General features: G+C 38.4%; 1 protein-coding gene and 1 long non-coding RNA gene across 3 annotated transcripts; both read right to left on the bottom strand.

Moving 5' to 3' along the window:
* Positions 1-6,936: 6,936 nt before the first annotated feature.
* Positions 6,937-11,760, bottom strand: LOC119561993. Of its 2 annotated transcripts, none has more exons than XM_037875384.1 (2): positions 11,428-11,760; positions 6,937-7,939 (listed from the first exon to the last, which is right to left on the bottom strand). In XM_037875384.1, exons 1-2 carry the CDS (start codon positions 11,608-11,610, stop codon positions 7,862-7,864), a joined length of 261 nt encoding a protein of 86 aa, XP_037731312.1. In that variant the 5' UTR covers positions 11,611-11,760; the 3' UTR covers positions 6,937-7,861. The 2 variants fall into 2 exon arrangements, with proteins under 2 accessions (XP_037731312.1, XP_037731311.1); XM_037875383.1 differs by having other exon boundaries at positions 6,937-7,351.
* Positions 11,761-12,195: 435 nt separating this feature from the next.
* Positions 12,196-12,640, bottom strand: LOC119561986. Its single transcript, XR_005221587.1, has 2 exons — positions 12,581-12,640; positions 12,196-12,518 (listed from the first exon to the last, which is right to left on the bottom strand). It is a non-coding gene; the product is annotated as an uncharacterized LOC119561986 (long non-coding RNA).
* Between the last annotated feature and the right edge of the window lie 284 nt (positions 12,641-12,924).

The raw sequence follows: 12,924 nt of genomic DNA, 5'->3' as shown, positions 1-12,924 counted from the left end.
CCACCGCGAATTCTCTCAAACTTGGGAGAGGTATAAAATTAATACTATCGAAGACGAATTATACTTAGAGAGGCTTTTCAGAGCAGTTGTAGAATTTTCATCACTCAATGTATAATCGAAATTCCGATTCCAAAAAGGATTGTTATTCCTCAAATTTTTATATAATAATGACGTATTTATCTGTAGCACCAGACGTCATTTCATTTTATTTTTCATCATTTGAACATTTCTCGATAAACGAAAAACCACATTAAAAACAAAACGAAAACAAAATAAAAAAAACAAAATACAAAAAAATATAATAAAAATCAAAAAATTACAAAAAAAAAATATGGGTCCAGATTACCACTACGTCCACGCCGTTGGTCCCGGGTTACGCTGAAAGTGGTATATTCAAGTATTTAAATTTTTTCTGACAAGATGTCTTATTAAACTAATTAATCCAACTCTAAATTAACTAAAACAATACAAAAGAAATATATAAAACACATTTAATCTGTATTTGAAATTATTATCTGTGCAGACTTATTTATAATCCACTTAGAGTATACATATGAAGATATATACACATGTATCTTTAAAATAGGATCAGGTATGATTTCGCTTTTTGAAAATTCTGAAACTAGAGCTCATGTAGGAAAACTCTACGTTCAAAAACCTTCCATCCATTTTCAAAAACCCTGCTTCTGCTTCAAGAGCACTGTGGATTAGGCGTTCTTTTTCATCTGCACTGACCTCCTTTAACCGTTTCTGGGGTTTTTCTTCCATTTAAAATTTTTTCATTCCCCACCGCTTCTGCACGAACACCGCCAAAGACTAAATTTCTTATTCTTTGGGCCGTGGCTAACGGCGTTCATCGAAAATTCACTCCCGAAATCTGGTATTTTTTCTGGTATTTCCTTAGCTCATCTGAGTACCGCGCTGAAAAACAGACCCGACGAAAAGCTTTAGCCGCCTGTTTGCCTCTCGCTCACTCCTATGGTTAGCTCGCGGTTTTCGTCGATGTGAGTACTAGGCTTTAATGGAAAAGAAAACAAATGCACCTTACATTTTGCCCACAGTTGTATTCCTAAGATGTAAGATTCTATAAAACTAATATTATTAACAGGCTTGTCAAAGAAATCAAAGAAATTCCACCAAAAATGAAATCAGAACAAATTTACTCCGAAACCCGATTGGGTTTGTGACACCGACGGTATTGGTTGTTTGGTTTCCAAGCCAATCCTCCCCAAAACAGTCGACGGTTTTTGTGATACCTTTGTATATGTGTGCTTCTATAGCAGGGGTCGGCAGCGGCCTATCTAGTGAGCATAGGGAAGTGTTCTGCCCATCCTCTGCTCGCTCACGTATAACGTAGATGTTCGTATGACTTCGGCATGGGTCTTCGGGTCCTTTTTTTCTCAGCTTCGGCGCGCTTTTTTGCTGCTGCGGCAGAGAATTTCAGTGCAAAACAGAGAAACTTCGTGTTTTTACACTTACACTAATGCAAGGCAAACTTGTAATGGTATGTGTGTGCCGACCACAGTTCTCCCTGCAAGCAAAAGGGCGATATTTCTATCGCCTGTCGTCCAGAAGTCACTTCTTAGTAACTTCTGCGCGGTAGGAACACGATAGAACACATTTTACAAAAACAAAATATACATATATCGCGTAGAAGTAACTTTTAAGTAACTTCTGGGCGATAGAACACATTTTACAAAAACAAAAAGGGTCGGGATCGCGAAGAAGTAACTTCTGAGACACTTCAGCGCGATAGAAAGACGATAGTAGTGGGTAAAACACGAGATAAAAAGAGGTCGCGGTAATTTTCCGTTACCCTTTTTTTTCGGAAAATTTCTTGGGTATTCCTTTTGACCCACGCTATTATTTTTCGCCCGAGCGTCATTTCGTTGCGCGATTTGTCTGTGGACAGTGCCGTTTTCCATAAAATTTGTGCGTTTACAAAATATAAACGCACATAATATATAGCTTGCTTAACATATTTAAGTGTCCCTCTCAACAAAGGGTGCGAAATTACGTGCTTATCGTGAGCTGTACGATTATTACTTAGCGTGTAACTGCATCCGACGATTCTCAACATTTTTCATTGTAAAAGGTAATGCATTCTAGTTTATTTTTATTTAAAAAAAACAATTTTTGTTTCTGTTTCTTTTAGAAATGGTTATTAGTAAATTTCTTATGTCGGAGCTGGACCTAAATAACATTGTTCAGCAAAATTTACTACATGCAAAAAAGAAATGCAAAATATTGAAAGTATAAAAAAATATGTGCCACTTCTGGAAGTGTCGCCGAAGTACCTCCGAGAAGTGTCGCCGAAGTGGCACATTTCATCCCGGCGAGAGTCACTTCCGCAATCCGAATGCGATATCGCCGAAGTAACTTCTGGAAGTCACTCAGATGTGACTTTACATATGCCTGTAGAAGATACATAGAAGAGTCTTTCCCAATTGCAAAATCTTGAATAAAAACATATTTTTTTATACTTTCAATATTTTGCATTTCTTTTTTGCATGTAGTAAATTTTGCTGAACAATGTTATTTAGGTCCAGCTCCGACATAAGAAATTTACTAATAATGTTTTTATTAATGTAAACTAGCAGTTTAAAGCTTCCTTCTCGTCCCACGGATGCTTCGCCATCTTACCCGCTCCACCGCAGTCCAGCTCCGAGTCCCAATAGGCATATTGGACCTTTCGTAAGTGGGAGCCGGATTTGGAAAGGTGTTGATGCGCTGATGCTGCAGAAAGTCGCCCAGCATCCTGGCAATGGCTGCCTATGGCTTCTCCAACTCTTCCTTAGCGGGCGCCATACTTTCTTCCTCCCCATAGAAACCACCGTGTCCTCCAGCTCCGCTTAAGCTGCCAAGTAGCTGGTGGTGGTGGTGTACGGAGTCCTAATGGAGAGGTCGTCGGAGATCATATTACTGGTGGTTCTGCTAAAAAGATACTTGAATTAGTACAACGCAACCAAATCATTTTGGCCAGATCTTACTTTCCTTGCGAGGACACGCCTGGCAAGTTTCTTCCCTCTGGGATTCTCTAGTGGCTCTCCTCCAGCACTTCTACTATTCTGCGGACTTGCCCCTGTTGTTTTGCTTCCTGTCGGTGAAATCCCACAGTAAAGGGCAAGAGCTTGGATTAGTCGTCCTATTTCATCTGCACTGACCTCCTGCACGAACACCGCCAAAGATTAAATTTCTTCTTCTATAGGCCGCGGATAACGGCGTTCATCGAAATTCACTATCTAAATCTGGTATTTTTTTTGAATTTCCTTAGCTCATCTGAGTACCGCGCTGAAAAACAGACCCGACGAAAAGCGTTAGCAACGTATTTGCATCTCGCTCACTCCTATAGTTATCCTACGGTTTTTGTCGATGTGAGTACTAGGCTTATGGAAGAAAAAGTCTTTAAGGCGGAAATTGGTTTGGTCATATTGGTTTCCAACGGGTCGGGTATGGCCAAAATTCATTTAAAATTAGATTTTAAATAAATGTTTCTACCCATGCAGAGGGTATAATGATTTCAGTCAGAAGTTTGGAACGCAGTGAAGGTGACGTTTCCGACCCCATAAGTTATATGTATTTTTTATCAGCTTCACTAGACGAGTCGATCTAGCCATGTCCGTCTGTCCGTTTCTACGCAAACTACTACTACTACTACCCAAAAGTCTAGCTTCTATCGCAGGTAATATATAAGTCGGAACGAGCCGGATCGGACAACAATATCCTATAGCTGTCATAGGAATAATCAAAAATATGTTTTTTAAAAACTGTAAAAAGTAATACCTTTGGTGTTTTTAATGTTTTAGAATTTCAAATAAAACTTTTTAAAAATCTGACGACTTTGTCATATAGCTGACATAGCAACGATTGGATAATTAATGTCAAAATAATGCAAGGACCATTATATTTCGTTTTCGGTAAACATAAAAGGTACTAAATTGAAATGGAACATTGTCTTAAAATTTCTCTAATTCGTTTTTATACCCGTTACTCGTAGAGTAAAAGGGTATACTAGATTCGTCGGAAAGTATGTAACAGGCAGAAGGAAGCGTTTCCGACCCCATAAAGTATATATATTGAGATTTGGCGTGCAGATTCCTGAGCTTCTTACGCAGCGCAAGTTTGTTTCAGCAGAGTGCCACGCCCACTCTAACGCCCACAAACCGCCAAAAACTGTGGGTCCTACAGTTTTGATGGTAGAGAAAAAATTTCAACTGAAATGTATTGTTCTCATCAATACCTATCCAGTTTGTTTAACAGTTTGCCACGCCCACTTTAACGCCCACAAACCGCCCACAAGCTTCAAAAAATCGTAAATATGAACGCGGATATCTCGGGAAATATCAAAGATAGAGAAATGAGATATCAGATTTAGATTCCGTAGGCTTGGGCGCAGCGCAAGTTTGTTACGCGAATATGCCACGCCCACTCTAACACCCACAAACCGCCCAAGCCTGTGGCCCCCACAATTTTCATGCCAGATAATTTTAATTGAAATGTAATGGTGTCGTCAATACCTGTCGATTGATCTAAAAAAAACTTTACCACGCCCTCTCTAACGCCCACAACGCTTAAATCTGTCTACCGCCGGTAGGTGGCGCATTTCAATCTCGCTTTGCTGCTTGCATGTCTCCATTTTCCTTGGGTCCCTTTTGCTGAGTAACGGGTATCTGATAGTCGAGGTACTCTACTATAGACTATCCTTGTTAATTTTCTAAAAGTCGGAAGGCTCTGTACATAAAATGCTCGTACGGGAACGATCTGCAAGGGTACAGAAACTTCGGCTTGCCGAAGTTATCGTCCTCTCTTGCTAAACTTGGCTTTTTCAACTTTGCTTGCTCATAAAACTATACATTTTATTTTTATATCAGTCGGTGACATGTTAACTATAATTAGTGGTTATGGCAGTCGGGGTAAAGAATAGCGATGTATTGGCGTGATTAGTATTTTTCTCTATCGTCGGCGATTCATCACTAGAGAATCTGATGTAGATGCCAAAATGGTGGGTTTTTTTCGGCATTGAACAGGTACTTACTAGCACACTTTCATGGTTAAATATGCGTAGTAACCTTTAAAGCCATTGCGCAGTAATTTTATAATAGGGTGAGAAATAGCCTTAAAAGTATTTTACAAAAAAAGGATGACCTCTCACGTTTTGCTGCAGTAGAAAAAAATCCCATATCAGTTACAACCACGGGATGGGAAACTTATTTCCATCATCAGAAAATGCTAAAGGGCAAGCATATCTCCCGAACGATGATATTATGCAACTCCAAATCGACTATATCTAATAAAATGGTATGGTCGGTTTTAGAGAAAACAAACGCAGACAGTTCCTTTCGACTACCAACGGCTATAAAAGCAGTTCCAATGGTTCTTTAATAAGCTTAGGCATACAACCTAAGTCGACGAAATCCCCAAGCTAATCATATGAGAAAGCGAGAGGCAAATAAGCAGCTTACGCTTTTCGTCAGGTCCACTTTTTTACCGGAGGAGCAAAATCATGCGGATTCGGTGGGTGGGGAACGACATGCGTCGAATTTTTGGAGAAATGGTTACGGAGAACGACTGAAATGTGAGCCGGTGCATTATCGTGAAGCAAAAACCAAGAGCTGTTGTTGCCCATAGTTCTGGTTTTTTAGACGAATTTCCAAACGCAAACTACGCATAATGCTAAAATAGTATTCCTTATTCCTTAAGCCTAGTACTCAGATCGTCTAAGAGTTTCGCTAATCGAAAAATCTAATTCTTTGTAGTGTGACCGAAGTTTTCAAAGTTCACCCGCAATGCATGTAGCATGGTCTTACTGTCAAGCGGCTGGGCTTGTTGCCAAGCGGAAAACAAATCAATTGGAGAAATTTAAAAAGGAGGAGTCTGCTTGTACACAAAGAAAGTAAAATAAAAAAAAATGGAATGCTCAACGAATGTTTTTATTTATGTAAATTTGTTGTTTAAAGCTTCCTTAACGTCCCACGAATGCTTCCCCATCTTTCCCGCGCCACCGCAGTCCAGCTCCGAGTCCCAATGGGCTTATTGGACCTTGAGGAAGTGGGAGCCGGATTGGGAACGGGGTTGATCCGCTAATGCTGCAGGAAGTCGCCCAGCATCCTGGCCATGGCTTCTTAAACTGTTCCTTAGCGGGCGCCCTATTTTCCTCCTCCCTATAGAAGCCACCGCGTCCTCCAGCTCCGCTTAAGCTGCCAATTAGCTGGTGGTGGTGGTGTACGGAGTCCTTATGGAGTGGACTTCGGAGATCATGTTACTGGTGGTTCTGCTAAAAAGATCCAACCAAACTATTTTGGCCAGATCTAACTTTCTATGCGAGAACACGCTCGGCAAGATGTCCATGTAGAGAGCGAAGTCCCACTCGGCATGTTCCTTCCTACTGGGATTCTCTAGAGGATCTCCCTCAAGCACGTCAACTATTCTGCGGATTTGCCCCTGTTGTGGTATTGCTTCCTGTCGGTGAAGTCCCACAATAATGGGCAACAGCTTGGGTTGGGCGTTCTTTTTCATCTGCACTGACCTCCTTTAACCGTTTTTGGTGTTTTTCTTCCATTTAAAATTTTTTCATTCCCCACCGCTTCTGCACGAAATTAAATTTCAAGAAAAACTAATTTTAATAGACAGCTATGTAAATAGCGTGCAGTAGTTTCTGGTGATGTTATGATGACGATGAACGATGACGATGAGCGATGAAGATGTTATCGATGTGTGTGACAAATTTCAAATTTAAGATTTTGTGAGTTGGTATAAGCGTGAATGGTGTTATAGAGTATTAAATGAGCAGTGTGGAGTGTGTTATTTTAGATATTAATATTAGCAGCTCGAATGAAACTGGTAATCGATGTCCAATTTTCAATTGGTTCATTCCCCAGTAGACGTTAAATATCGTTATATTTAAGTAGTGTTGGATAATTCTGTCTTGTTGGTGTATACTTTGAGCAATTTAACAAAATATGCGAAATGTCTTTATTAATGTTGCACGAATCGCATAGGGCGTTATCGTAAAGTTTCATTTTGGAAAGTATGTATTTATCATAAGCGTGTCCGCTTAAGATTCTGTTCAGAATCTTTGTTTCTATACGGTTGAATAGGTCTTCTTTGTTTTTAAACCAAGGCTTGGAAGTGGTATACGGTGAGAGGAGAGAGTAACCCTTGTTACGCTCTTATGAAAACAGACTGTATTCACGCTCCCAGTCTTGTTTTATTTGTGCGAACATATGATTGATAGCGTCTTTAATGGTCCATCTGACGGATACGAAAGAGCCGTTAATCCTAGCATTTTTAGCCGCTGTATCTGCGAGATCGTTTTCCCAAATATTGGGATGGCTTGGAATGTGGTGAAACTCTATGGACAGAAGGGTTGGATTGTTAATGACTTTTTTCAAAATGCATTGAGAAATGCAGTTTTTGGAGTTCGCGTCCTTTATTGTTTGGATAACACCAAGACTGTCAGTTAAAATTGCTATTTTGGAGAGATTCTTTGAAATACCGAAGTCAATGGCTTTTTCTAAGGCTGTGATTTCAGCAGTCAGCGACAACAGTTTTTTGTCGGTTTAAAAACTTTTTATTGAATTGGAATTTAAGTGAACAAAAGCACTACCTGTAAAATTTTCCGACACAGAGCCATCCGTGAAGATGATTTCCATATTTTTTGAGGTTAGATCTCTTATTTTTTCTTTAAATAAAGGGAGAATTATAGCTTCGTTTGCCATTTTTTAATTATTACAATTACCTTTAAAAAAAATTGTGTCAACTGAAATCTTTCGTGTGAACAGAGAATAAGGACAAATAGAAGCAATACCATCCAGGATATTTTTAAAATCAGCATAAACTCTACTGTAACTAGTATTTTTTGCTACAAAGGAGTTTGACAGAAGCGACGCAGATGGTAGTCCATGAGCGAATTTAATCCTGTAAGCTGGAGGTAGTTCAGCTGCAAGATTATAAATAATATTAAGACACTTAAAGGTTTTCTTAGATTAAAATAAATGGTGGCTGATTTGTCTACATTAAAAGTAAGATTATTAATATTGCACAGTTCCATAAATCTATTTACTTTTTGTTCTAATTTCTCTTCAGCCATCGAAAACACTTTGTCATAGCAGACTAGAAAAAAGTCGTCAGCGTACTGTGAAGCTCAGCTGTATATAAATTAAAGAGTATTGGACTCAGACAGCTACCTTGACTAACTCCTTTGCTTACTGTAACCTCTGCAGTACCCATAGTGAGAACTCTTTTACTAAGGAAGTTGAAAATGAAATAAATATGATTGTGGTCGAAACACAAACTGACTAATTTGCTAGCCAGAATGGGGATATTGACGGCATCAAAGGCTTTACTTAAGTCTAAAACAGCTGCGGTAACGTGGAAACCACGAGCTTTTAGGTTGGCTATATTATTTAACACATCGTTGATGCATTGGGCAGTAGAATGGTGTTTTCTGAACGCATAGGATCTTGGTGGCAGAATTTTATTTTTATTAATGTGCTCTTCCATACTTAATTTTATCAAACCTTCTAAGCACTTAAAAGTCACACTTAGAAGGCAGATAGGTCTGTTGTTGGTGATAATTCAAGAGTTTGGGAACAGGTATAACCCTTTTTTTCCGCCACTGTTCTGGAATAACACCATTGTCTAAAGTAATGTTTAGCAGGGATACCAGTTTTGCTATTTGTTCTAAGGGTAGAGCTAAAGGCATTCTGTATGAAATATTGTCAAGACCCTTAGCCGAGTCTGGGTTACGAGAGTTTAGGAAGTCAAGAAGTTCACGCGTTGAGAAATTTGAGTTGGTATATCTATAAAGCAGGTCAGGAGAAAAAGATACGTCAGGAGACATAGCAGTGTTGGGTGCTGTGGCTATTTGATTGAGAAAGTCTCTATGTTCTGAGTCAGATATCGCACTATTGGGCGGTTTAATTTGTTTATAAAGTTTAAGATTTTGTATTTTGTTCCACATATCTTCGGTGAAGAGGGGTTGGAAATATCTTCTGCAAGCTTATTTAGGTTTTCTTTTCTCATTTTATAAAAATAGTTGTTAATTTTTTATTACTGTTAATATAGGCAATAGTATAAGATTGTAATTTGGATTTAAAATATTTTTGTCTGCACGCGTTTTTTAATCTAAACAATTTTTTACAGACCTCGTCCCAATACTTTTTTGGAACATATCTATTGTTTGTATTTATTTTAATTGAATTGTTAGAGTGTATGACCTGGGATGAGTTGGAGATGCTTTCTAACGTTGTAATTTTATTTTGGAAAAGTCTTGAATTATTTTTTGATGATTAAATTTGATAAAATTAGTCGAAGCAGAAATTTGGTTATTTCAATAAGGATTGGGAAATGATTGCTATTTGATATTTTAGAATTTATTGAGGACCAGTTAGAGCAAAGATTGCTATTATTAATGAAAGTGAGATCGAGTGTTGAACTATAGGATGGGTTGTTAAGGCAAAAGAAATCTGAGTGTATGAGTAATTTTCTAAAATGCCGCCTCTGGCATCTTGAGTATTATTACCCCAAATGCTGGATTTGGCATTAAAGTCACACCCTATGACAGATAGACCACTCGATTGAGCAGCAATAGTAAACAGATCATCGCAACCTTGTTGAAAAGAACTAATGTCTGTGCTGGGAGCAGCATAGACACTGAAAATGTTAATATTATTTCTTAGGTTAATTGTACTGATACCAATGACTTCCAAGCTAGTATCACAGTTGATTTGTCTAAAACGTATATGTTTTTTTAAATAAATTCCAACGCCTCCATAACCATCGTTACGTGGCTAACATACAAAATTATAATTTGCCAAGCTACTCATGGAATTATTCGAAACCGATATCTCTGATAAAATTGCTATGTCTATGTTGTCATTTACTAAGAATAATTCTAGTAATTGTTTTTTATTGTTAGCAGTTAAGCTCTGAATATTATACTGTAGGATTTTTATTGTCATATAAATAAAATAATTTTAGGTTTTATTTTCAAATGAAAACAGATAGACAAATAAAAGAGAAAAGTAAAAGCATATAAAAAAAAATAATTAATTTAACAAATAAATATAAACGAAATAAAAAAATAAATTAAAAGGTTATTATTCAAAATTAAACAAGTTGATTAATTTTGAACAAATCAATTTCTGAGTTTGTAAGTGCTATTCTGTTTCTTAAATTCTCTGAAAAGTTTCTTGATTCAGGTACTAAATTGGTTGTTTTGTTGACTGGAAATGAGGATATTTCAGAAGCTAATTGATTTAAACTATTCTCCGCAGCTTCAAGAGCAGGATTGTCAAAAAAAGTTTGACTAGAAGGTGAGGAACTAGGCGAATTGGGATGAATGTGAGAAAACTTTTCGTTTAAAGTGTACTCGTGTTCATGAAGAGCAGCTTTCCAGCTAATCATAGTGTCGCGGGATTTTTTCTCTTCGTTTTTCTTGTTAAGAGAGTTCTTAACAATCTTTTTAAAAGGGTTTTGTGCAAATATATGTTGGGTAGCTATTTTGGTTTTGTTTTGTAACACTGGAATGGCGGATTTTCCTTGCCATGTTGGCTGGGGGAAATGGGTTAAATCGTTGGTGTCGACTTCATCTAAAATTTGGAAGAGAGAGGGGTACCTAATCTTCGTTTCATTTTGTGATACATTTTCAATAGTCATACATTTCTGGATAGTGTACGCTCTCTTACGAGCAGGGCACTCAGATTTTGTTTGCAGTTGGCACAAACGAGTTGACTACATTGTTGTTCTCTTGAATGCGAAAGAGAACATTTACTGCATTTTTGTTCAGTTTGTTTACAATGCTGAGCAAAATGATTAAATCTAAAACAACGAATACATTGACTAAAAGGAACATATGGACTAACATTAATTTTGGTGTACAGAAAGACAATCTCGTTGGGAATTTGAATACCTTTAAACCGAATCTTAACCCTAGAAGTGTTAATAAGTGTTATTGTCTCGGTCCTTAGTCTTCACACGAATAATTTCTTGAATAGGTACTGGAGAAGAAATGTACTCCTTAAGTTCAGAGTCGGAAAATTTTGTCGGAATATTAAAAGTTATACCCATTTTAAAAACGAAATGCTTAAGAATTTTAGGTTCGTAACCATTACTTTTAAGATTAGAGGACAGGATGCTATTAGCTGCCGTTGCTGACTTGCACTCAGCCTTGCAGCGCCCATAACCAATCTTATTTACTGAAATCATATCTTTAATTTTTAGTTTTAACAAGACAGCATTTAATTCAATTGGATTTATAGGAACTCTTTTAGGTCGATTTTCGCCATTGTTTTCACCAATTTTTTCTATGTAGACCACATGGGGTCCCTTGTGAGCGCTGCTGTACAAGTATACGTTGCTTTCTAAATTTCCACTTTCCTTCTCTTCTTCTTTGCTAGCAGGATCCGTTATAGTTCTACCACCTACTTGGCTGCTCGGACTCGGATGAGTTACAGGGTCATTGACCTCTTTCATCTCAACTTCTTTGCATTCCGATTCCACTAAATTCTTATCCATAGGTTTTTTCTTCTTTAAGGGCGATAATTTCGGACTTTTAACGTTGCTCAACTCCGAGTAAGGGTTTTTACCCTTGGCTTCGGAGGAGGCCATTTTTCTTGGGGTAATTTTACAGAATAAAAGGACAAGTCCGTTGATATCACACACTGCTCAAAACACCTCCGTTCCATGCAACAGGGAAACTAGGACTGAGTGGAAACTCTCAGCCGATCTGAGTACTAGGCTATAAGAAAAGCACGTGCTAGATGGGGAAATTAGCTAAAACTCTGCTTTAGCGGAAAGTGGGACCTCATATGCAGTATTTCATTTTTGTTTGAGTATTTTTTACGAACTTATGCGTTTCAGGAGTTTTTTTTGGGAAATAAATGCATTTGCACTGCAATCGCCTAAGTCAGCTGTTATAAGCAAATTGTTATTGGTCCAGGACCAAGGAGCCTTCCAACGGCTTGGAACTTTGCAAATGATTTTATCGTGAAAAATAAACCTTTTTACGGATATGATCAGCATCCAGCTTATGCCCATCCTAGCGGAACCTGGAAACTGTTGCACCAAAACATTATACATTATTTATCTAAAAAAGAAAGGAGGCATTCATCTCCGACAAATGGTTGCTTAAAGCGTAGTACTCAGATCAGATAAGTTTCACTTGTCGAAAAATCTTACTCTTCGTAGTGTGGCTGAAGTTTTTAAAGCATGTTTTTATTTATGTTAATTAATAGTTTAAGGTATCCTTCTCGTGTCGCGGATGCTTCGCCATCTTCTCCGCTCCATCTGCAGTCCAGCTCCAATTCCCAATATGCCAACATGGGCCTTGAGCAAATGGGAGCCGTATTGGGAACGTGGTTGTTCCGCTGGTGTTACAGGAAGTCGCCTAGCATCCATTGACTGGTAATGGCTCCTCCAGCTGTACCTTACCGGGCGACCTTTTTCCCTCCTCCCTATAAAAGCCAGCGCGTCCACCAGCTCCGCATTAGATGACAAGTAGGTGGTGCAGGGGAGTCCTGCGATTTTCCAATGGAGAGCTCGACGATGATCGTATTGGTATCTAAAGCCTAGTACTCACATCGACGAAAACCGCGAGCTAACCATAGAAGCAAGCGAGAGGCAAACAGGCGGCTAAAGCTTTTCGTCGGGTCTGTTTTTCAGCGCGGTACTCAGATGAGCTAAGGAAATACCAGTAAAAATACCAGATTTCACGAATGAATTTTCGATGAACGCCGTTAGCCGCGGCCCAAAGAATAAGAAATTTAATCTTTGGCGGTGTTCGTGCAGAAGCGGTGGGGAATTTAAAAATTGCAAATGGAATAAAAAACACCCAAAACGGCTAAAGGAGGTCAGTGCAGATAAAAAAGGACGCCTAGTCCAAGCTGTTGCCCATTATTGTGGGACTTTACCGACAGGAAGCAA

This window comes from Drosophila subpulchrella, unplaced genomic scaffold, assembly GCF_014743375.2.
Source record: "Drosophila subpulchrella strain 33 F10 #4 breed RU33 unplaced genomic scaffold, RU_Dsub_v1.1 Primary Assembly Seq39, whole genome shotgun sequence".
Taxonomy (NCBI): domain Eukaryota; kingdom Metazoa; phylum Arthropoda; class Insecta; order Diptera; family Drosophilidae; genus Drosophila; species Drosophila subpulchrella.
This window is presented reverse-complemented; position numbering and strand designations above follow the sequence as displayed.

What these genes read in the sequence shown, in the direction of transcription:
- LOC119561993 (XM_037875383.1), bottom strand. Translation starts at nt 11,610, where the DNA reads ATGGCCTCCTCCGAAGCCAAGGGTAAAAACCCTTACTCGGAGTTGAGC. An exon ending in ATCCGAGTCCGAGCAGCCAA is followed by an intron (nt 7,352 to 11,427) that starts GTAGGTGGTAGA and finishes TTCTGTCCATAG; the next exon opens with AGTTTCACCACATTCCAAGC.